This window comes from Lichtheimia ornata (genome assembly GCF_029851405.1).
Source record: "Lichtheimia ornata isolate CBS 291.66 chromosome Unknown scaffold00013, whole genome shotgun sequence".
Taxonomy (NCBI): domain Eukaryota; kingdom Fungi; phylum Mucoromycota; class Mucoromycetes; order Mucorales; family Lichtheimiaceae; genus Lichtheimia; species Lichtheimia ornata.
In genome coordinates this window covers 26,207-47,014 of record NW_026695333.1, presented here as the reverse complement: position 1 = coordinate 47,014, position 20,808 = coordinate 26,207, and the positions used below count along the sequence as shown (strand labels likewise).

General features: G+C 44.5%; 10 protein-coding genes across 10 annotated transcripts; 5 read left to right on the top strand and 5 right to left on the bottom strand.

Moving 5' to 3' along the window:
• Positions 1 to 1,812: 1,812 nt before the first annotated feature.
• On the top strand, positions 1,813 to 4,085 carry O0I10_003772 (uncharacterized protein; the record flags this gene model as incomplete). The annotated part of the gene is made up of 7 exons (XM_058483839.1): positions 1,813 to 1,909; positions 1,970 to 2,175; positions 2,251 to 2,335; positions 2,433 to 2,758; positions 2,821 to 2,910; positions 2,979 to 3,376; positions 3,485 to 4,085. 7 exons carry the CDS (start codon positions 1,813 to 1,815, stop codon positions 4,083 to 4,085), a joined length of 1,803 nt encoding a protein of 600 aa, XP_058345228.1.
• Positions 4,086 to 4,966: 881 nt separating this feature from the next.
• Positions 4,967 to 5,508, top strand: O0I10_003771 (uncharacterized protein; the record flags this gene model as incomplete). The annotated part of the gene is made up of 2 exons (XM_058483838.1): positions 4,967 to 5,003; positions 5,057 to 5,508. 2 exons carry the CDS (start codon positions 4,967 to 4,969, stop codon positions 5,506 to 5,508), a joined length of 489 nt encoding a protein of 162 aa, XP_058345227.1.
• A 1,318-nt stretch (positions 5,509 to 6,826) lies between these two features.
• On the top strand, positions 6,827 to 7,249 carry O0I10_003770 (uncharacterized protein; the record flags this gene model as incomplete). Its single annotated transcript, XM_058483837.1, has 1 exon — positions 6,827 to 7,249. One exon carries the CDS (start codon positions 6,827 to 6,829, stop codon positions 7,247 to 7,249), a length of 423 nt encoding a protein of 140 aa, XP_058345226.1.
• Positions 7,250 to 8,125: 876 nt separating this feature from the next.
• Positions 8,126 to 9,343, bottom strand: O0I10_003769 (uncharacterized protein; the record flags this gene model as incomplete). Its single annotated transcript, XM_058483836.1, has 4 exons — positions 8,126 to 8,503; positions 8,570 to 8,769; positions 8,837 to 8,921; positions 8,984 to 9,343. The coding sequence occupies 4 exons, from the start codon at positions 9,341 to 9,343 to the stop codon at positions 8,126 to 8,128; spliced, it is 1,023 nt and encodes a 340-aa protein (XP_058345225.1).
• A 223-nt stretch (positions 9,344 to 9,566) lies between these two features.
• On the top strand, positions 9,567 to 10,852 carry O0I10_003768 (uncharacterized protein; the record flags this gene model as incomplete). Its single annotated transcript, XM_058483835.1, has 8 exons — positions 9,567 to 9,655; positions 9,720 to 9,786; positions 9,858 to 10,197; positions 10,255 to 10,290; positions 10,360 to 10,432; positions 10,496 to 10,611; positions 10,678 to 10,737; positions 10,800 to 10,852. The coding sequence occupies 8 exons, from the start codon at positions 9,567 to 9,569 to the stop codon at positions 10,850 to 10,852; spliced, it is 834 nt and encodes a 277-aa protein (XP_058345224.1).
• Positions 10,853 to 11,004: 152 nt separating this feature from the next.
• Positions 11,005 to 11,648, bottom strand: O0I10_003767 (ribosomal protein L21; the record flags this gene model as incomplete). Its single annotated transcript, XM_058483834.1, has 3 exons — positions 11,005 to 11,423; positions 11,497 to 11,520; positions 11,597 to 11,648. The coding sequence occupies 3 exons, from the start codon at positions 11,646 to 11,648 to the stop codon at positions 11,005 to 11,007; spliced, it is 495 nt and encodes a 164-aa protein (XP_058345223.1).
• Positions 11,649 to 11,813: 165 nt separating this feature from the next.
• On the bottom strand, positions 11,814 to 12,855 carry O0I10_003766 (uncharacterized protein; the record flags this gene model as incomplete). Its single annotated transcript, XM_058483833.1, has 2 exons — positions 11,814 to 12,308; positions 12,364 to 12,855. 2 exons carry the CDS (start codon positions 12,853 to 12,855, stop codon positions 11,814 to 11,816), a joined length of 987 nt encoding a protein of 328 aa, XP_058345222.1.
• Positions 12,856 to 13,003: 148 nt separating this feature from the next.
• O0I10_003765 (uncharacterized protein) lies at positions 13,004 to 17,761 on the bottom strand (the record flags this gene model as incomplete). The annotated part of the gene is made up of 6 exons (XM_058483832.1): positions 13,004 to 13,271; positions 13,333 to 15,760; positions 15,827 to 16,790; positions 16,849 to 17,012; positions 17,074 to 17,378; positions 17,475 to 17,761. The coding sequence occupies 6 exons, from the start codon at positions 17,759 to 17,761 to the stop codon at positions 13,004 to 13,006; spliced, it is 4,416 nt and encodes a 1,471-aa protein (XP_058345221.1).
• Positions 17,762 to 18,034: 273 nt separating this feature from the next.
• O0I10_003764 (uncharacterized protein) lies at positions 18,035 to 18,641 on the bottom strand (the record flags this gene model as incomplete). The annotated part of the gene is made up of 4 exons (XM_058483831.1): positions 18,035 to 18,172; positions 18,229 to 18,383; positions 18,445 to 18,554; positions 18,610 to 18,641. 4 exons carry the CDS (start codon positions 18,639 to 18,641, stop codon positions 18,035 to 18,037), a joined length of 435 nt encoding a protein of 144 aa, XP_058345220.1.
• A 275-nt stretch (positions 18,642 to 18,916) lies between these two features.
• On the top strand, positions 18,917 to 20,724 carry O0I10_003763 (uncharacterized protein; the record flags this gene model as incomplete). The annotated part of the gene is made up of 8 exons (XM_058483830.1): positions 18,917 to 19,006; positions 19,076 to 19,440; positions 19,502 to 19,617; positions 19,688 to 19,795; positions 19,874 to 20,063; positions 20,123 to 20,208; positions 20,280 to 20,404; positions 20,464 to 20,724. 8 exons carry the CDS (start codon positions 18,917 to 18,919, stop codon positions 20,722 to 20,724), a joined length of 1,341 nt encoding a protein of 446 aa, XP_058345219.1.
• Between the last annotated feature and the right edge of the window lie 84 nt (positions 20,725 to 20,808).

The following is a 20,808-nucleotide window of genomic DNA, read 5'->3' as shown; positions in this document are numbered from 1 at the left end:
AGATCAAAGTAATGCATACCACCAATAACCATTTACTGCTATTGTAATAACAAGGGCTCTTCAAGAAAGCGAGATCTGATAATCACGGATCGATTATGAGTCTACAGAATTGATAGGTGATATGTATCAGATACCAAAGGAAAATCAAGATGGTAAGAGTAGTATACTTGGTTTACATTGATTTGAATGTATATCTCTTTCAGCATTTTCTCACGAAATCGATCTTGATCTCGATCATAATGATGGAGCTCATACAGCCCTTTAACACGTCTTTTTCGGAAACACAGACCGATGGCGTGCTTTTCTTTGCTACATTGCGTCATACAACCTCCTCCTCCTACTCCTCTCCCCAACGTGGATGGAAAATGCAAACGCTTGATGGGGTAGAAAGTGGGGGAGTGATAATCTGGATTCAAGGTCAAATTCGGGTGGTTCGTCCAATGAAACTAGTGGATGGCGTGCATTATTCAGCAACGGAGTTACACAGCCGGAGCGGTTGCCATGTCAAACAAAGAGACACAGCCGCGGAGGTCACACACGCACACATTTTACCAAGCAGTGCTGTCGGGCGCCTTTTACCGAGGACATGGCATGTTGTCGTCGTCAATGGGTACTCTTAGTACACGTGGAAACGGATCCATTTCCATTTCTATCATATTCTGTGCTAAGCTCCGGATGCATTCGGGATATCATCAAACAAAAAAGTGTAGGCCAACCCAACAACAAGATCTTGTTTTGGGGAAGAACGAGATCCAAACAGCACAAAACAACAAAGGGGAATGGGTGTAATAAAGAAAAAGAAACAATGCATGGAAGGAAGCATGCGCACGCACGCACACACACACGCTTTGCGTTGATCTGTGTTTGTGTCTCTCAACCGCTTGACACACATTGACAGCTCACATACCCAAAAGGAAATATGCTTGTTGGATTTGCATAAAGGGGACGATCGTCCTTTAATGTTTTACGATTGCATTTCCTACAAAGCGCTTATTTTCATAACCAAGATGTTTTTCAACTTTTGGCGTTGCTAAGGTGGTCATTGTGGAGAAACATCATCCGACGTATACATGATCAAGTGCACTTGATACCAGATGGGTGAATGGACACATGATGTGCACCTTCTCGATTACCTTGCTTGAAGAAAAATGTATACGCTATGATGAACAAACAACCCCATGCAGTGGGGTGAGGTCCGCCTAGACCGCCAAGAGAAAAAAAATTGTGTCGCAAAGACCTGTTTATGCATTCGAAACAACATCCACAGCTTTGGAAAGATAACCCTGTTGCAGGTGGGGTGCATATTTGTGTTTACTACAGGAGCATACACAAGGGCTGAAAATGCAAACGATGGGAGTCGGCTTATTCATCGGACACTTTTTTTGTGAGTGTGCGAGAATAGGATGACAAAAGCATGTCTTAGGATCCTCTAGTGCCAAAGTCGATACAATCGAATGTATATCAAAAGCGTGTATATACACTCACATACACTGCCTTGTGGCACACATCGGGTCGGGGTGGAATCTAAATTAGCTAGGAACCAGCGTGCACAAGTAGCATTGTTTGGAGCGATTTGATTGGATAGAGTCATACCTTGTCTACTCTACATGCAGAGGCAATTATAAAGATACCCTGTAGAACCCTTGATCCTCTCCCATCCTCTTGAAACCCGTGGAGCTAATAAATAAATTGTCCGTGCCAATGCGTGAGAAGCTTCCAATTCTTTTAAAAAGGCTACCCAGAAACCCGCCGCTGTCGTCTCTTCGCACTCAATCCTTCCGCTTCCAAAGCACATCCTCTTCATCCATCGCCATGCCTATTGTTCAACAAGAATCCATTAACGTCGCCAGCAATGGCCCTGTCAAGACCACCACAGCTTCCTATGCCACTTCCCCTTACTACAACCAAGGTACGAATAACATGCTTAATATAAAGCACATGTTTTGACATGGTTCGTTTATTATTATAGGCACTGCATTGACCCAAGAAGCACGTACTCAGCTTGGTCTCCGCGGCTATGCTCCTGTTGGTGTTGAGAACCTTGAGCTCCAAAAGACTCGTGCCTTGAATCAATTGCGTTCTAAGGCTACTGATTTGGAAAAGTACACCTTCATGGCTCAATTGCGCAATAGCAACACTCGCTTGTTCTATAAGCTCGTTTGCGATGATATCAAGGTAAATTTAAGTTTCAGATCGCCTACCCCACGTACTTGCTGTGTATTTTCTTTTGTCTAAAGCTGGCTTATTTAGGAAATTGCCCCGATTATTTACACCCCCACTGTTGGCGAGGCCTGTGCCGAATACTCCAACATCTACCCGTTTCTGGGTCCTCCTGGTATGTCAGCAACACCCGTTCTCTCCCGTATTCACCCGTACATTGCCCCATTCACTCATTGAGCATATCCCTAACCCCATCCTCATACATTGTATAGGTGCTGCTGATGGTCTTTATGTCTCTATCAATGATCTTCCTTATCTTAAGGACATCTTGCGCAACTATCGCAAGAACAGCGATGGCACCATTGATGAGCCTGAGATCACTGTCATTACCGACGGCTCCCGTATCTTGGGTCTTGGTGATCTTGGTGTAGGTGGTATTGGTATCCCTATTGGCAAGTTGCAACTTTACTCTGGTGCTGCTGGTATTGATCCTCGCAAGACTCTTCCCATTGTCCTTGACTTTGGTACCAACACCGAACGCTATCTCAATGACCCCTTGTATTTGGGCTTGAAGCAAAAGCGTCCTGATGAGGAGAAGGTATGCTATCAAAATCTCGTAATTGACGATAACCGAGATGGCTAAAGGTGGTATTATTATAGTTCTACGAAGCTGTTGATGATGTTATGAAGGCCATCTACGAGGTCTTCCCCAACATCCTTGTGCAATTTGAAGACTTTTCTTCCGAACATGTAAGTTTTGATGCAATGTCATGATCTAAATGACACCTTGCTGACTCAAATTTTGTTTCATTTATTAGGCTTTCGGTCTTTTGGAAAAGTATCAAGATAAGGTGTTCTGCTTCAATGATGACATTCAAGGTACTGGTTCGGTCATTCTTGCTGGTTTCATGAATGCCGTTCGCCTTGCTAAGGAGAATGCTGGTGTTGACCCCAAGGATCATCGCATTGTATTCTTTGGTGCTGGTTCCTCTGCCATTGGTGTTGCCAAGCAAATCCTTTCATACTTTATGAATGAACATGGCTTGAGCGAGGAAGAAGCCAAAAAGATCTTTTACCTTGTCGACAGCAAGGGCTTGGTGACACTTGACCGTGGAGATAGACTTGCTCAACACAAGGTATATTTCGCCAGATCCGATAATTCTCAAGCACAGTTCCGAACCCTGTGTGACGTGATTGATTATGTCAAGCCCACTGCGTAAGTAATCCTGGTTGCACAAAGGGTCCTTTTATGGGGTTCTTTTTTGTTCTTGTGGGGTGGGAAAAAATCGAAGGCATGTTTGACTTACCGTATACGACACAATAGCTTGATCGGTTTGTCCGCACAACATCAAGCCTTCACCAAGGAAGCTGTTGGCAAGATGGCTGCCAACAACAAGTTGCCTATTGTCTTCCCTCTTTCCAACCCCATGACCAACGCCGAATGCACCTTCCAACAAGCTATGGAATACACTGACTACAAGGTTCTCTTCGCTTCTGGCACTGCTTTCCCTCCTGTCACTCTTCCTTCTGGTGAGCTCAAGTATGCTGGTCAGGGTAACAACATGTACATTTTCCCTGGTTTGGGCTTGGGTGCTATTGTTGCCAAGGCTGCACGTGTCTCTGATAGCATGGTCTATGAAGCTGCCAAGGGCTTGTCCAGCTCCTTGCTTCCTGAGGAAATCCAAAACGGCAACTTGTATCCTGAACTCAACCGTATTCGTGAAGTCTCTGGTGAAGTCGCTGCTGCTGTTGCCAACCAAGCTATCCAAGAAGGTCTTGCTCGTGACCCTGAGATGCTTGAAATTGCCACCAACTACAAGGGTCAAGAATACAAGGATCGTCTTTTGGCCTATGTCAAGTCCCACATGTGGGATGCTAACAAGGACTCCCACTTTTCCTTCTCTCTTCCTTCCCCTTCCCTGTAAATGATGACCTTTGTAAACACACACACACACACATACACACAATAACCATATCACACTCGCCTACACATACCTAGCTCACAGACTTCCACACATGCAGCATTCACAGCTACCCCGCTTATCTCTCTCTTCTCTCTAGTAGCATAAAATCTCACCCTATCTTTTTTGCATTTTCAAATATATCATGATTTGCCATTGCTGTGGCATGAAAGAAAAAAGATTCATATACAATGTTCATAGGTTGGGCCATAAGCAAAAAAGTGCCCTTTCAATGAAAGAGTGTAGCACGTGATACGATAAATGGATCGCCTATTGATCGCCAGCAAAACGCTGATGCATGAACAAGTACTTTTAAGGAAGTCCAAAATGCGTTGCACAGCAACCCGCCTTTAGGCTTGTTAGAGTGTGACATCCGATTGCCCAAATACAAGCATAGACACCTGCCACGTAATAGCCATCCTGGTGCACATTGTAGATCGTTGTGGAGACCTTTGTGTAAGGGAAGTATGCACTATGCAGACCCATGCTGTGTGGTGATGGTTACCCTTACGATACGTACGTTGCTAGGCAACCGTGAACACAGCCCACATGGCTTATTGAAGAGCCACACACGCACATACAGGTACTACTTGGATGCATCACTATCACGTTGCTATACGAGATGATTTGCATACGTAAATGGTCCCATTATCCATGGCTAGCGAATACGGTGATATGATGTTGCTATGACACGTGATCCCATGGTACATGATGAAAGCCAAGCATTAGCGCACCCATGCACATCCGCCAGCTGAAACATTAGATGGGTATCGAAAACTTGAATACGCATGTTTACATCCCTCGCAGCAATTGATCCCTCTTTTCTTGTTCTTGGATACATCATCATGAGCTACGATCCAGAAAAGGGATATGGCAATGGAGGTATGTAAAAGATCCTTCTGGATCATGAAGAGTGGGAGTTAACAGTAATACAGGCGCTGCTGGCAACGAAGCACCACCACCTCCACCACCTGCATACCAAGAGCAAGCGAATGGAAAACCTCCACAGCAGCAGGGTGGAGGCAATGAATACAACACCTACAATCAGCAACAGCAACAACCTGAGATGCAACAACAACAACAGGGTTACTATAATAGCCCTGGCGGCGGACAAGCTCAAACTTATTACGAGCCACCTCCTCAACAAACAGGCTATGTGCCCCCAGCACCTAATAGTACCCAACAAGGCGGTCGCAATCGATTCATGTCGTTTTATGCTCCTCCCAATAATAGGTCTTTGGGAATGAAGCGTCGTTTGTGCACGACCATTTGCTGCTGCATAATTATTGGTCTTGTTGTCGGCTTGTCAGCTGGCCTTACACGTAGAAACTACTACAGCTATAATAATGGATACAATGGATACAGCAACACGTATGGCGGCTATTAGATCACACGCCGTAATGGCATCACTATCTATACACACATAATAGAAGTAAACGATTTCAATACTATTACGTATATAAACCACAACTTTTTTGTGCTATTCAAGGAGGTGCGCGGTATTCATTGTATTTTCCGCAGCCTGCCTATGACCGCCTTAATGCGCGCGTAAACAACGACAGGGGGTTATCCAAGGAGCTTGGGGGTGTTGAAGTCATAGGTGAATGGTGGATTTCCTCATCAGCTGCTGTATCATACATGCAACTACAACAGCATCATGCTCCGCTATACCATGTGTGGGTTTGAAGCACTATTACACAATTAAGAATCGGATTTAGCGGGTTATGTATTGTTGTTGTTGTTGGCGAATAGTGTTGGATATTCATTATCATTAAGATGCCGTAAAAATGTCTGTGGGATCATCGAGCTACTATTATTACATGACCAAAAGGGAGGAGCAGCAGCGTTGTTGAGTAATAGCAGCCACGCGAGATGAGTGGGGCGATCCATACCAGTAGATCCCAGTAATTAACAGTAATAATGTATTATCATCATCATCAACCTTAAAATAGAGTGAGCTTGAATTCTTCCTTGGAACCACCTGAGACCATGCTGGGAATGGGAAATGATATTGTAATGCGGGCTGACGTTGGGCGCTGGTTGGCGGAATGGGATGCAGCAGCAGTGATGAGTTCTCCTTTACTGCTTCTCTCTCTCTCTCTCTCTCCCAAATCCCCGGCAATGCACAACTAATGGAATCCATACATAATCGGCAGCAAAGAATGAATCCCCGGCGTCAACAAGCCATATATATAAACAGGAGGCAATGAACATTACACCGAACGGGATATGCATCATCGTATTAGAAACACAAAAAAAGGGTCAAGGATCGCTGATGCAGGTAATAATGATGTTGTTGTTGTAAAAGCATAAACGTATTCTATAATACAACAAAGAACTTGTGTCCACTGTATGTCATCATCGTGCTATCGATCCATTTTCAAGCATCCAAGAATGAAAAAGGGTAATATTGCATCTTTATTACGTATCTCCCTGCCAATATTTTCTTTCTTTCAATGTCTTTTTGTTTCCCTCTTTTATCGCTCAATCGGGTGTGCTAATATCTCTATGATCAGAAAGGAGACAGGGCGCGAAAATAGGGAGGATTTTCCCCGGAGAAAAGAAAAAAGAATGAGGGGATCACCCACCACCACGTCTACATTACACCATAGTGACATAGAGAGGCTGTCAATGTATAAAAGCTGAGTACATCACTTGCATCTTCTTTCCCTTTCTTCCCCAAGCACTCTATAAGGCGATTACCTATGACCATGTTCTTTTCCAACCGTGTCGCTTCAAATGACAAGGCAATGAATAATACCAAGACCACGACCCGTGGAACGTCATCATCATCATCATCATGTTCACGGTCGGCTTCAACCTTGTTCCTTATGGTTGCTGGAAACGGAGATCGCAGCAGCAATAATAAGGGTACTACTACTACAAGTAGTAGTAGTCGTTCTTCCATTCGACACATTACTCGCTTCTTTCAACACAAGCGTCCTTCTTCTGCAGATACACCCTGCTTATCGGCATCCACATCAGTGTCCTCTGTTCAATCCAGTGTCACCTTGCCAAAGCGATCCACCGATGTGCGCTCCTCAAAATCGATTGAGCTTGAGTCTCTTATTATGGATCAGCCTTCACGCACTGTACGCGTCAGTATCACACCCGATTGTGCTGCATGATGATGATGGCGTTACGTATATACATTCATACATGGGACGAAAAAAAATACAAAGCAGAGCAGCAATCATCATCATCACCTTCCTCGTGCTTTAAAGTGTTGCCCTATTCATCCTGGTTGATGCTGGTGGTGGTTACACGCATAAAAACACAACAAACAACAACAACATCAAGCTCCTTTTTTTCTTCTTACGACACAACCTTGCTCCTCTTCCCCCACTTTTTATTCCATATGTTCTTCTTCTTCTTCCTATTGCACTTTAAGTCTTATATCCATCTCCCTTTCAAGCCCCATCATCCATTTTTATATATATATACCATTATAGAACGTCGTCTTTTATAACCAAAAGAGATGATCTATGCATGGTTCGCCACAACAACAAACTTGTACCGACATAACACAAATAAAAGATAACCAGTACTTGTTAAGCTTTCATTGCATACATACATGTTTTCCCTGTAATGGATGAAAAGAGGGCAAACCTTATACGTGCATGTACACAAGTAACGACGAGAAGTATGTGATACATATACATGTATAGTTTCATGCATGTGCACGCATAAAACAGGTCTATGTATGTATGTATGCGCACACGACCTCACTCCTTTTCATGTCAGTGGATAAAAAACGGGCCGCACTACATGATGACTTTTTTTCTTTTCCCCTCACCAAAAGTTCCTTTTGTCATTCTCCCCCATCTCCCTTCTTCCTTCCCTTTCCATCCTTGATGATCAAAAGAAGAATAAGCAAAATGAATCATTTTTGTATACGGTAAAAAGAGGGGGTTGTATGTATGTTGTACATGAGTTGATAGGGTGATGTGGGTGTGTGTGGTTTGGAATCAATTAACTTTGTGTGTGTGGAAAAATGGTTGTTTCTAGGCGGTGGGTGTCGACGAGTTGGAAGATGTTTCAGCTGGTTGTGCTGGTGATGATGAAGAAGAAGTAGCAGGGGCCTTTTCTTTGTTTGCTGCTGCCATTTGCCAAGCTGGGATACCTCCTTGGCTACCACTGCTGCTGTTATTCAAGACACTGGAGAGACGTGCAGAAAGGTTGGTAGTAGGCGAAGGGGCACTGGGTGAAGAAGCAACATTGGAAACGACCGATCCATTGGTGGTTGTGGTAGCTGCACCAGCGTTGTTGTTATCAGATGGAGTGATGGGACGACGTGCCATTAACAAGGACTTTAGCGACTTGACTTCATTTTGCAAATCATTCAAAACGTTGGCTTGTGATTCCTTGTTACGCTCCAACATCTAGTGATGGACATCAATCAATATCCCATTCCATTCCATTCCATTCCATCAAAAAAGTACACTTACTCTGGGCACTTCATCCTTGAGTGATTGAACATCATTCTTCAAATTCTTGAATTCTTGATCACGCTCAGCATCGCTTTGTTTCATATCCTTCAACACCTTGTCGAGATCGCCCAGCGAATCATCGATCTTTTTGGATTGCGTAGATACTCTCTTCAGTGCATCACCCGTTTGCTCCTTGAGATCTTTCAATGAATCCTCCACTAGAAAAAGTGAATTAGTCATCCACAATTTTTTTGGTATATCGAGATGAGATGTGCAAGCACCTACCTGCTTGGAATTGGGCATCCAGGCTTTCCTTATCTTCTTCAATCTCTTTCTTTGTAGGGACTTGGAACCATGGACCAAACAATTTCTATCATGTATCATGAGCATTTCATCCATGCCTCCCTCACTTTACCTCTTAAAAATGCTTACCTTGGCCAAAATCCATACGCCATAACTGATACCTCCTGCCAGAGTTGCTGCTACAAAGATATCACGCCAATCATAGGAAGGACGAGCTGGTACGGGTGGTGGTGGTGCTCCTGCATGTGTCACAACAGGTCCTCCAGCGACAGGTGGTTGTCCATTTGCAAGTACAGGTGGTGCTGCTGGTGCTGAGGTCGATGCACCGGTTGATTTGCCGTTCACTCTTGCCATGGCCTCTTCGATTTCCTCAGAAGTCATGCCTTTGGACTCAAGAAACGACACCTTCTTAGCCAATGGAGCCGATTGCACCTTTGGATCGGATAGGAAGGAGATGGCGGATGATATCAAGTCTTCACGTAGAGCCATAAGTAAGTGAGTGAGTGAGTGTATAAAATGTGGGGAAGAGAGTAGTAGCAAGTATGAGAGAGTATATTTTCGCTTACACATGTTAGGCAAAAGCATCTCCGCTTACCAACCAACCAACGCTTCAGACACTGTTGGTGGTGTAACACAGCTCAAATCTAATGCCATGCGTGGATGTTGTTGGGCATCTCCAATTTCCTTCTTTTTCCCACACACTTTTTTCAGCATGTTCCGTTATTGCCGTAAAGCATTCAACCAACCCTTCACTGCACGTTTCTATAGCTCCGGTCGCCTTGTCAACAAAAATGTCCTCATGTAAGCAGCAACCATCATACAACTGCGTCCTCCTTCCTATTATTGACACGTTAACATCGCATAGTACGGGTGCTTCCTCTGGTATTGGTGAAGCATGCGCTCGTGAGTTTGCCAAAGAGGGTTCCAACTTGGTATGGATGGCTGTTGACGTATACACATACATACACACACACGTACATGCTCATCATTATTGATATCATAGATCCTTGCAGCAAGACGCGTGGAACGATTACAGTCACTCAAGGATGAATTATGCAAGACATATGCAGGCATCAACGTCCATACCGTGAACTTGGACGTGCGTGAGAAAAAAGCCATTGATGCAGCTATTGAAAGTCTACCGATGAAAAACGAGATCGACTGCTTGGTCAACAATGCTGGTTTGGTGATCGGCGTGGATCCCTTGAAAGATGTCTCTGAAGAAGCCTATGATACCATGTTCGATACCAACGTCAAGGGGTTAGTATTCGTTACTCAGGCTGTTTTACCCTACATGTTAGCTCGACAATCAGGCCACATCATCAACATTGGATCGGTGGCAGGTATGTGATGTACACTACGTACGAACGATTCATGCGTTATCTTATGCATTTCGATAGGCAAGCAAAGTTACCCCAATGGCAGCATCTATTGCGGTAAGCCCCTTATCGCATGATTGTTATGTACATACACATTTACTTATATACGAATGATGATGGTTGTAGCATCGAAGCATGCTGTGGATGCCATTACAACTGCACTTCGTTGGGAATTGATGAACACACCTCTTCGTGTTAGGTAAAATGAACTTCTCTATCGTGGTTTATGAAAGACCTTGGCTGACATAAAGGGGTGATCTAGTGAAATCAATCCTGGCATGGTGAATACAGAGTTCTCCACGGTGCGTTTCCGTGGCGACAAGGAAAAAGCAGACAATGTTTACAAGGGATTTGATCCACTTGTTGGGCAAGATATTGGTAAGTGTGTTATACGTACATACATATCTTTATTGTAAAGTTCATATTCTCATCCACCCACAATAGCCGAGTTGGTTACATTTACTGCATCACGTCCACCCCATGTCAATATCTGTGATATGCTAGGTATGATCGATATTCACATTCACGGGGGATAAAGGCACTGTATATTAACATGCTTTCCATAGTATTCCCTACCGCTCAAGCAGATGCCCGTACTGCTCATCGAAAAGAAAACTAAACCTCATCCCATTTCTCCCATTGTATCCAAAATGAATTTGATCAAGTGTCTTTTTTTTATGTTTTCTATACACAAGTGGGTGGATGGGGTGGAAAAAAAAGATGGATTTGGGTTATGGTTGGGTTGAGGAGGAAATGATAGGATGGATTCTTCTAAGCAGCATTAATGTCAAGGTTGTTGATGCGAAGCACAGTATGGGTTTGTTTATGCTCGATGGTACGCTTGTAGTTTTTTCTTCTCTTCTTTTTGACGATGCGGATGAGTTTGCTCTTGGTGTGTTCAATCACGGTGGCGTTAATGTTGTAGTACTTTTCATCGACAAAAGGAGCTCCCTTGATGGTGTAATCTTTGCTTCCAAGCTCACGAACACGATCGAGTTTGATCACATCACCCACGTTTACATCCTTGAGACGGTGCACGACCACCTTATCGTTCTTGGTAATCAACAAAGGACGACCTGCAATCTCGGCAATAGCATAGTATCGAAGTTGATCGCGAAGCTTGGTCAACAAGCCCTGGGAAGAAGCAGTAGCAGCAGCAGCAGCATCGGTTTGCACACTACGAGCAAATACTGTAATAATAAAAAAAGAGTGAGTGAGTCGTGTGCGTTCGTATGGCGTTGTGTCTGTTGTTGTGACATTTACGTGATTGCGTTGATGGTACTACAGCTATACAAAAGAGAAAGAGAGAAAGGGAAATGTCAATTGGGGAACTCATGTGCATTGTAAGGTGATATGTATATACCTCTTGAAGCAAAGTTCTTCAGGGCACCCAAACCCTTCAAGGCAGACAGCATCGTTGAGGTCGGTTGTTGTGTTATGTATGTGAGTGAGAGAGGTATCGTTGACAACAAGGAACCCAACCCAGAATATTGTGTGGCTTAATCATCACATCCCTCCCCTCCCCCCATGTCTCCCTCCCATTCCTTCCGCCTATCTTTTTGTTCATCATCTTCCTTTTATTATGAAGCTGTATTGGATGTTACAGTTCTAAGTTGTTGACGAAGGGCATCACTCCAAGCTATATAGTCCTTGTATCGCCGGGTATCCTTGTAATGTTGATGGCTGATCATAGAAACAATACCTGACCGGGGATTTGAAGTTGTAGTAGTCGTAGTAGTTGTAGTTGTAGTTGTAGTATTCTTCTTAGTTGCAGGCGTTGCTGCTGCTGATGGTTTTTCTATGGATTTACTGGTGGTGGTGGTGGTGGATGCTTCTTTGGTGGATCGTTTTCTACGTTTTGTATCAGGAAGTTGTACGTGCTGCTCTTCTTCATCCTCGGCTCGTCGGCGTGTCCTCCGTGTCACACGTGTGGATTGAGATGATGATGATGTCTCTTTTCCCTTGAGCTTCTCCAGGTCCTCTTTGCAAACATCATTGATCACCTTGATATACTTGTTGATCTCAGTGGATGTACAAGCACACATATCTTGAAGCTTCGTCTTGCCGATATTTTGCTATCCATAGTACCTTTAGCTTATACATCCCAATCCATCCAAGAACCTTCCTTACCCCTAATGTCTTTGCACATGTAAAAAAGAGGGCTCCTTTCCATGCAGGCACATCATTCAACTCACGAGATGCTTGTGTACGTTGTGCTCGAGGAATGGTGGATAGGTACTCCTTGCTGAAATCGTCCCAAACACGAGTGATCTTGGACAACATGGTCGTACATCCAAACGCCACTGCCAACGAGTCGAGCGATACATTCGGTTGCAGGTTGAGACTCTTGCGTACGGTGCTCACGGTATTCTCGTATTGTCGCTTGGTACATCCAGCAAGCTGTGCAGCTAACTTGGTATCCCACCCTTGATGTTGAGACAAGCTTTCACATGCCAGCTGAATGGCAACCACAGGTCTGCAATTGGGTCCCATATCAAAGATCTTGGTAGGCACCTTGGCGCATTGACCATAGACACTCTCTGCACGTGCACGTAAGGAGGGATCGTCGCCCAGATTGAGTCGATCGAGACAATGGACCAGTGGATTATGGGTAGCTGACATTGGGTGATAGATAGATAGATGATAGTAGAAGAAAAGTAGGCTGAGATTAAGGCACGTGCTTTACAACCACACCATTTCCCATTGTCCTATGTCCCACTAGTTTTATGATATATAAATATGTATTTGAATACGATAGACTATCTCCAACTTAGGTTTTTGTTACAGACCGTTGGGATCGACTAAATGCACTACTTAAAGAAGAGACACGTGCAAGCATGCGTTCTTGATGATATGAAGAAAGGGATGTGAAGCTGGCGGTGGATATCACAGACATGCGTTTGCTACGAACACTCATGGCAGCTGATGATCGTGTGTTGCTGGTACGTTCACGTGCTGGTGGTCTTGATGTCGATGATCGTAAACTATTTTGTGTGGCAACTGAGAAGCGTTTGCTTGAGCGTGGAGGAGGTTGAACACTGTAAATCGGATCCTATTTAGTATCCTATCCATTGTGGGGGGGGTGTAGAAATACTTTACCTTGCTGTGGATAGCAAACCATATTCTCCTTGACAGATCTTCTCGAGCAATTCCGCCAATCGATCGCTTACACTTAACAAAGACGCATTGTCTTGACCCACCAGCTTATCCACTTGGGGTTCAATAAGATCATTTGCAAGTCGATTGAGATTTTGGCCTATGGTTTCTTGATCCCGCTGTAAATCCTCGATAGCATCCTGCAAGTTTTCATGCACAGTCTGCAATTGTTCCAATTCATGAACGAGCCATTGATGTCTATCTTGGTCATCATGACCACCACCACTACTACTATTGCTGGTGTTGTTGTTTTCATCATCAGCAGTGGATGGAGGAGGAAGATGCTCGTGTTCAGGGCCAATCACAGACATGTCAATACCACCAGAGACTTCTTCAACAACCTCCCACACCTTGACAATTTCCTCCTTTCGATGTTGAACAATTGTTTCAAGCATATTCTTGAGATTGAATACTTGATGAACCACCTCGGCAGCATCATCATAAAGTGCGCTCATCATATTCCGTGTCTCCTCCAATTGGGCATTTGCTTGTGTAAGACTTGCTTGAACCTCCATCAAGATTTGCCTTGAGCGACCAATATGATTCTTGGCCAACACCTTGAGACAAAACAAACTGGCATCGAGACGTGCTACCAGACATTGCACTGCCAATTGACTCGTAAATCGTTCAAGCCATTGTGGTGCATACGAGGATGTCGATGCCCCTCCTCCTCCTCCTGCATGATCGCTTTGACTGCTACTGTTGCTGCTGCTTGCAGTATCATCATCATCCGAATCGAATACTTCCACCACCAAACTGGGATCCTCATTCCAATCCTTTTCAATACGCACCATGGGACCCATATCTGTTTCCAAACGTTCAAGTAATCCTTGCAAAAGCAACGGGGGCCGTGTTTTGCGTAATTGACTACGAACATGGCTGACTTGCTTCTCCACTTTGTCCAATTCGGTACGTAGCTGTGCACGATCACTTTCAAGTTTGGTGTGTTGATCAAATAACGCCTGGGTCTTTAGTAGTACTTGATCCATCTCTTTACGAACATCCGCTTCGGGTCGCTGTGGATTGGCTGCTGAGGCTGCAGCTAATTCATTCTCAAGCTTGATAATCGTGTCGTACATGTTGCGTTTACTGGCAACAATTTGAGCCACTTGTTGATTGAGCTTGTCGAGATCCTTTTGAATTTCATACTGGTTGGAATGTAAAATCTCAAAGGAAAGTTCCAATTCGTTGAGCGTGCTATCACCAGGTGCTGCTTTACGATGTGAATACAATCGGGCTACAGTCATCTGTTGTTCCCAGTGACGTGGACGTATAGGTGTGGTGGGGGTTGTGGGAGTGGTGGTGGCAGTGGTTGATCCAGGTGCAAGCGTTGTAGATCCATTACTACTACTGACCACAGTGCTGCTGGTGGCTGTATTGGTGTCATCATGTTGTCCTTGTGGTTTGCTCAAGGCTCGTTGTACTTTTTCCCACTTGCTCGCAATGGAATCGTACATTTGACTTATATCCGTTGTTGCTGATGACGCCTTTTTCTTTTTATCAAGCTCGGCAAGTGCAGTGGTAACCATGTCTCCAAGATCATGTGTCAATCGTACAATATCTTCGCGTGCGTACAATGCTGGATCGACAGCAAGGGTATCGATAATAACAAGTGATTGAAGGAGGTTGTTCATAGCGCCTGTAAATTCATCATCGGATCCGCATTCGGCTGAAGGATTCTTGGAATATCGCAAAGTCGTTTTACGCATAAGCTCAATTTGCCCAATAAGCTCCTCTTGTTCAAGTTCAAGCTGCATGAACCTCCCATCAATGCGTTCAAACACGTCGTAGAGCTTCTCAACCTTGTCACATTGCAATTCGGATAAATCCCAATCGGCTTGATGGATTTGCTCCACTTGCTCAAGCTCCTCACGATAATGCATCATTACTTGCTCCACACGCTGATCCGTATCATCAAACATGTCATGGGCTTGCTGTAGCTCAAAGCGTAATCGGGTGACGTTGCCATACACTCGTATACTCGATTGCACATGTTCATCCCGTGACATTTGAACATTGCTCGAAAACATGTCGGTGATCTTGGCAAGGGCCGTCTCAATGCTCTCTGTGAATGCTGTTTGGTAGCTGAAAAATGCTTTAAGGATCTTTTCAAAATGGCGTTCAATCTCGTCCTCTGATGATAATGATTCGTCGCTGGTAGCACTGCTCTTATCCGGCACCGAACCGCGTCGTCCGCTACTACTATGATGCCATCGTTGCTGTTGTCGTGCTGCTGCTGCTGCCGATTGCAATGTAGATCGTGATGCTGATCGTGATAAGGTCGACTTGTAATCACTGGCGGTGTCGAATGGCTTAATGTTATTGCTCGCATACGTGGATGTCGACTTGGTCTTGCGTTCATGCTCCAATGCTAAACATTGCCATGTTAATAAACATCACACACAGCGTGCCTTTTTTCCCCCTCCATCTTACAAACCTAAAATCCTGTTCCTGATTTCCTCAGTGCGGCACATGTCAAGTGGTGTCATTCCTTTTTTGTTCTTGAGGGTCACATCAGCATTTCCTTCCACAATCAATGCTTCCAATACTTCTGGAACACCTCCAAATTCAGCTGCAAAATGCAATGGTGTGTTTCCATTGGGGTCAGCAATATTGACCAAGGCGCCAAGTCGGATCAATAATGAAGCACACATGGCAAGATGCTGAGGTACAGTAGGTGCAGCCATGATATGCCTTGCCACTGGATCACTGATATCATTGCTGCCATAAGATGAACCCGATGCTGATGATACTGCACTTTGGGATGAATAACGATTGTCGTTGCTTTCAATAGGTTGTGATGACAGCGATGAGAGTGAATTCATGCGTACAGGTCGATGAAGTTTGACAGCGGCTGCGGAAGATGATGATCCACCACCACCACCACCACTACTATCATGTTTGCTGTTCTTTTGAATGCCCCAAGTCTTTCCATCCTTATCTACACCGAAACGTGCAAGATGATGCAATGCTGTACGACCGAGCAGTGTTTGTGAGTTGATGTCTGCACCGGCTTGATATAAAAGGATAAGGGTATCAAGGGAAGGAAGTGGCTTTGTACGCATGGCATAATGCACCGCTGTAAGACCTGTCTTTGGATCATGGTAGTTGACTAAAAGTGGGCCTGAAAGAGGGCGTTGATCAGGTGAAACGGGTGGTGACCATAGCAACAAGGTTTGCAACGTATGATGATCATGACTTTTGACTGCCTGCAGAAAAGCGGATCGAATGATTTGGATGATGGGTGCACCCATGGGATCAAGAAGATCGATATCTTTGAGCGTATCGAATTTGACGTGTGAAAGCGACGAGGGGTATTCGGGAATCGATGTCAGCAATGTTGACAATTTGGTGTAGTTGATGGGATATTTGGATAACTGCATGTTGCTTCCATATAAATGCTGAAGAAGAAAAGTGGGTGAGGTCTCATTGTAGAAGGAAACAAATGCGTCCACGTACTGTCATATCGGTGCGTTTGCAACGTAATGCTTCCTCATAGAGCTGAACAATGGAAGGACTTCGACCAGCATACTGAATAGCTGACCAACCATGCGCGTCGGTAATATCAGGAGATGCGTTGTAACTTAAAAGTGTCTTGACAATAGGCAAATTGCCATCGCGTGCTAGTAAACATGAGTTGGATGTTATTGTTTTTTTTTTGGCACCATGTATAAACTTTCTCACCTGCATACATCAAAGCAGTAGCACTTTTGCTGTCAGTGCCATCGACATTGACACGACCATCTTCTAGCAGTAGCTGGATCAACTCATCCTTTCCAAGATAGCTTGCCAGGCATAATGGGGTGATGCCTTTGATATCGTATTGTGGTGAATCGAGTGTTGTGACGTAAAGATTTGGGTGAACAAGGAGGATGTTCTTCATAATGTCGGCATGGTGTGGATGTGTCTGTGAGATCAGGGGCAAATTGGTGGTATTAATGTCGGCTACGTCGACGTCAAGTCCAAATATAGCGCACACCAGTGCTGTCCTACACAACCAAACCAGCAACGTGTGTTACACAAAGGAGGGGTTCAATCCATCCACCCATCCACCCAGTAACTGGGCATATTCCTTTTTCCTTTACCTTCCTCTGCCATCCTTTAAATTGATATCAGCACCAGCACTTAGCAATAATCGCACCATATCGGCATGGCCACCAATCACAGCAATGTTGAGGGGTCGGCTGAGATATTCTTTGCTGGATTGTATTTGTTCTCGAAGTTCAGGTCGACTTGATGCATCGGTTGGCAGTACAGGTGAGTGAGTGTTTTTGGCGTTCCATAAGATATGGCTGTTCACATCGATGCCTGATTGAATAAACTGCCGTGCCTTTTCAATATCATTGTTTGCGACGACCACCAAAAAGTCCATGAGGAGAAGAGAAGAAAGAAAAGAGGAGAATACTCAAAAGGAAAGCGAGTTGGGGACGGGGAAAATAAAGAAGGGGAAAAGAGAAGTGGTGTGTGTGTGCGCGTGTCAATATAAATTTGTAGTCCCGAGAATAATGTCCTTTTCGGAGTACTCTTTATCCGAGGGTTGATAGGTGACACTGATCTACACTGGGTCATCGTCGTCGGCGATGATCTCTCTCTCTCCCTCTCTCGTATCATGCAAAGCATCCACATGCAACAGAATAGAATGGTTTCAAGATGAATTGGATTGAATGACGTTTTGAACAAATTGCTGGTCTACGTAAGGCTCTGTAATCCACAATGCTGAGCATCCATTCAAATGTTGTTGTGTATAGCATCCTCGCTCCTTCACTATCGATTGGATAGATTCCTATTCAATAAAGTCATTAGTAAATAGTATCCCATGCGCATCACATCATCGCTTACCTTGAGCATATACTCTTGGTCATACATCTCCAAGTACTTGCTTAGTGTCTCGAGGTCCGATTGGTATCCTGCTGCTGCATCGTTGCCATGCGACTTGTTGCTTCGTTCCATCACGCGGTCGTATTCAGCGTACATCTTCTCAAGCACGTCCTTCACTACAAGAAGGCCATGTCAGCTACCAAGTCAAGTTGCATCCACACTCTATTGTTGACATACATCCTTGCATAACTTTTGTCAGTGCTGGAACCGTTTTGCTTGGATCGCTTCGATCGATCGACGCCAACACCTTGCCTCCTTCTTGAGTTATCCGGGACCAAGATTCAGTGCTTGTGAATTCTCATGTCAATACGCGATCGTTCGTTGAAAGCACGAGCCACCTACCACTCACGCAATGTGTCAATGTTGACGAGCATGGATCGAAGGTAAAGCGGAAGAGAAAGACAAGTTGGCCCCCTCTATTTTCAGTTCTTGTTAATCCATTCTCACACACGGCACCATTGGCTTTCGACATACAACGTACACCATCAAAAGCAACCAAGACAACGACGCGCATTGCCACTGAGATCGTCCCAGCATGTTGTATAATATATGGTATGGCAATACGATGGCACGATCCTCTGCATGTTCCTTTACTCATCATCTTGCTCTTTCCCCTTCCCTTTCTCTCCTCCTCCCCTTTGACAATAGCATGGTCTCTGACTTTTTCTATCCCAACATGGGTGGGGTGGAAAGCCATCTATATCACTTGTCAGAGCAATTGATTCGACGTGGACACAAGGTAAATGGGATTGATTTAGATGCATGGTACGTGTGTGGGTATGCATTAATCAATGTCTCCTCCCTTCAGGTGGTGATAGTAACACATGCATACGGCAATCGTACAGGCGTACGCTATTTGACCAACGGGCTCAAAGTGTACTATGTACCGACGATGGTGATTCATGCTGAAGCAACTCTCCCTACCATCTATGGCTGTTTCCCACTCTTGCGCAACATTTGGATCAGAGAGAAAATCGATATCATTCACGGCCATGGTGCCTTTTCTGCTCTTTGTCATGAGGCGATTCTACATGGAAAGACAATGGGATACAAGGTGTGCTTTACCGATCATTCGTTATTTGGTTTTGCCGATGCAAGCTCCATCCTTACCAACAAGCTGCTCAAGTTTACACTAAGTGATGTCGATCATGTTATTTGTGTATCACATACAAGGTGAGTAGTCATCATGGATGGATGTTGAAGTGATTTTGTATATTCATGCGTATGTGAAAAGCAAAGAAAATACGGTGCTACGAGCGGCCTTGTCTCCAAGAAACGTATCTGTCATTCCTAATGCCGTGGTAGCTTCCCAGTTCATGCCCGATCCTTCGGCACCCGATCCCAATTGGAGTAAGTGTGGCGTGTGAAGAATGGGTGGGGGCTATGTTTTAGATGCTCATCCTTGTCTCTCTCTCTTAAGTCACTATTGTTGTCATCAGTCGGCTGGTTTACCGGAAAGGAATGGATCTACTTGTGGCTATAATTCCCCGAATTTGTGCAATGCACAAAAACGTGCGTTTCATCATTGGTAAGTTGTGTGTGAATCATGTGCTCCAAAAGTTATTCTCCCACTGACCATGTGTATGTATGTATGTATGTTATGTAGGAGGAGACGGGCCAAAGAGGATCGATTTGGAACAAATGCGGGAGAAACATTTATTGCATGACCGTGTGGAGCTACTAGGGCCAATTAAACATCACGAGGTCCGCAATGTGTTGATACAAGGCAACATTTTCTTAAATACCAGCTTGACCGAGGCCTTTTGCATTGCTATTGTGGAAGCTGCATGTGCAGGGTACGTACGTATGTCATGGATTGGATTGGAAACAAGGACTCATATCTATGTTGTTGTAGTCTATTCGTTGTAAGCACCAAAGTGGGTGGCGTGCCCGAAGTGCTACCCAGCCACATGATTAACTATGCCATGCCTGAAGAAGATGGTAAGTAGGAGTAGTAGTAGTAGTCCAATGTATGTGGATGATACTTAATGTGTGAGAATATGCATTATTAGATTTGGTCCTTGCCATATCCAAAGCAATTCACATGATTCGATACGAAGAAGTTGATCCCAGCCGGTTTAATGATGAGCTAAAGGACATGTATAGCTGGTCTAACGTGGCCGAGCGCACCGAAAGGGTAAGTTGCTGGATATGGTAAATAGCGCTCTCAGCCTGACTCATTCATTGTTATGTTAGGTCTACGACATGATATCTCAAACGCAAGAGGCACCCTTGATCGAGCGATTACGTCGATACTATGGATGCGGCATTTATGCTGGCAAGATTTTTTGCATGGTGGTGGCACTCGACTATCTATTCTGGATGTTTTTAGAATTCATGCTCCCCAATCATTCGATCGAGCGTGCTGAGACCTTTCCCTACAAACGATATCGAGACGCGTTGCATAATCATAACACCTTATCACCATTACATAAACACATGAGGGCATCAGATTGACCAAGAAAAAAACAACAAACGTATATATATGTACACGCGTAATATGACACGCAAGAGGAGAAGGGGTGTACAAGACAACTAGCA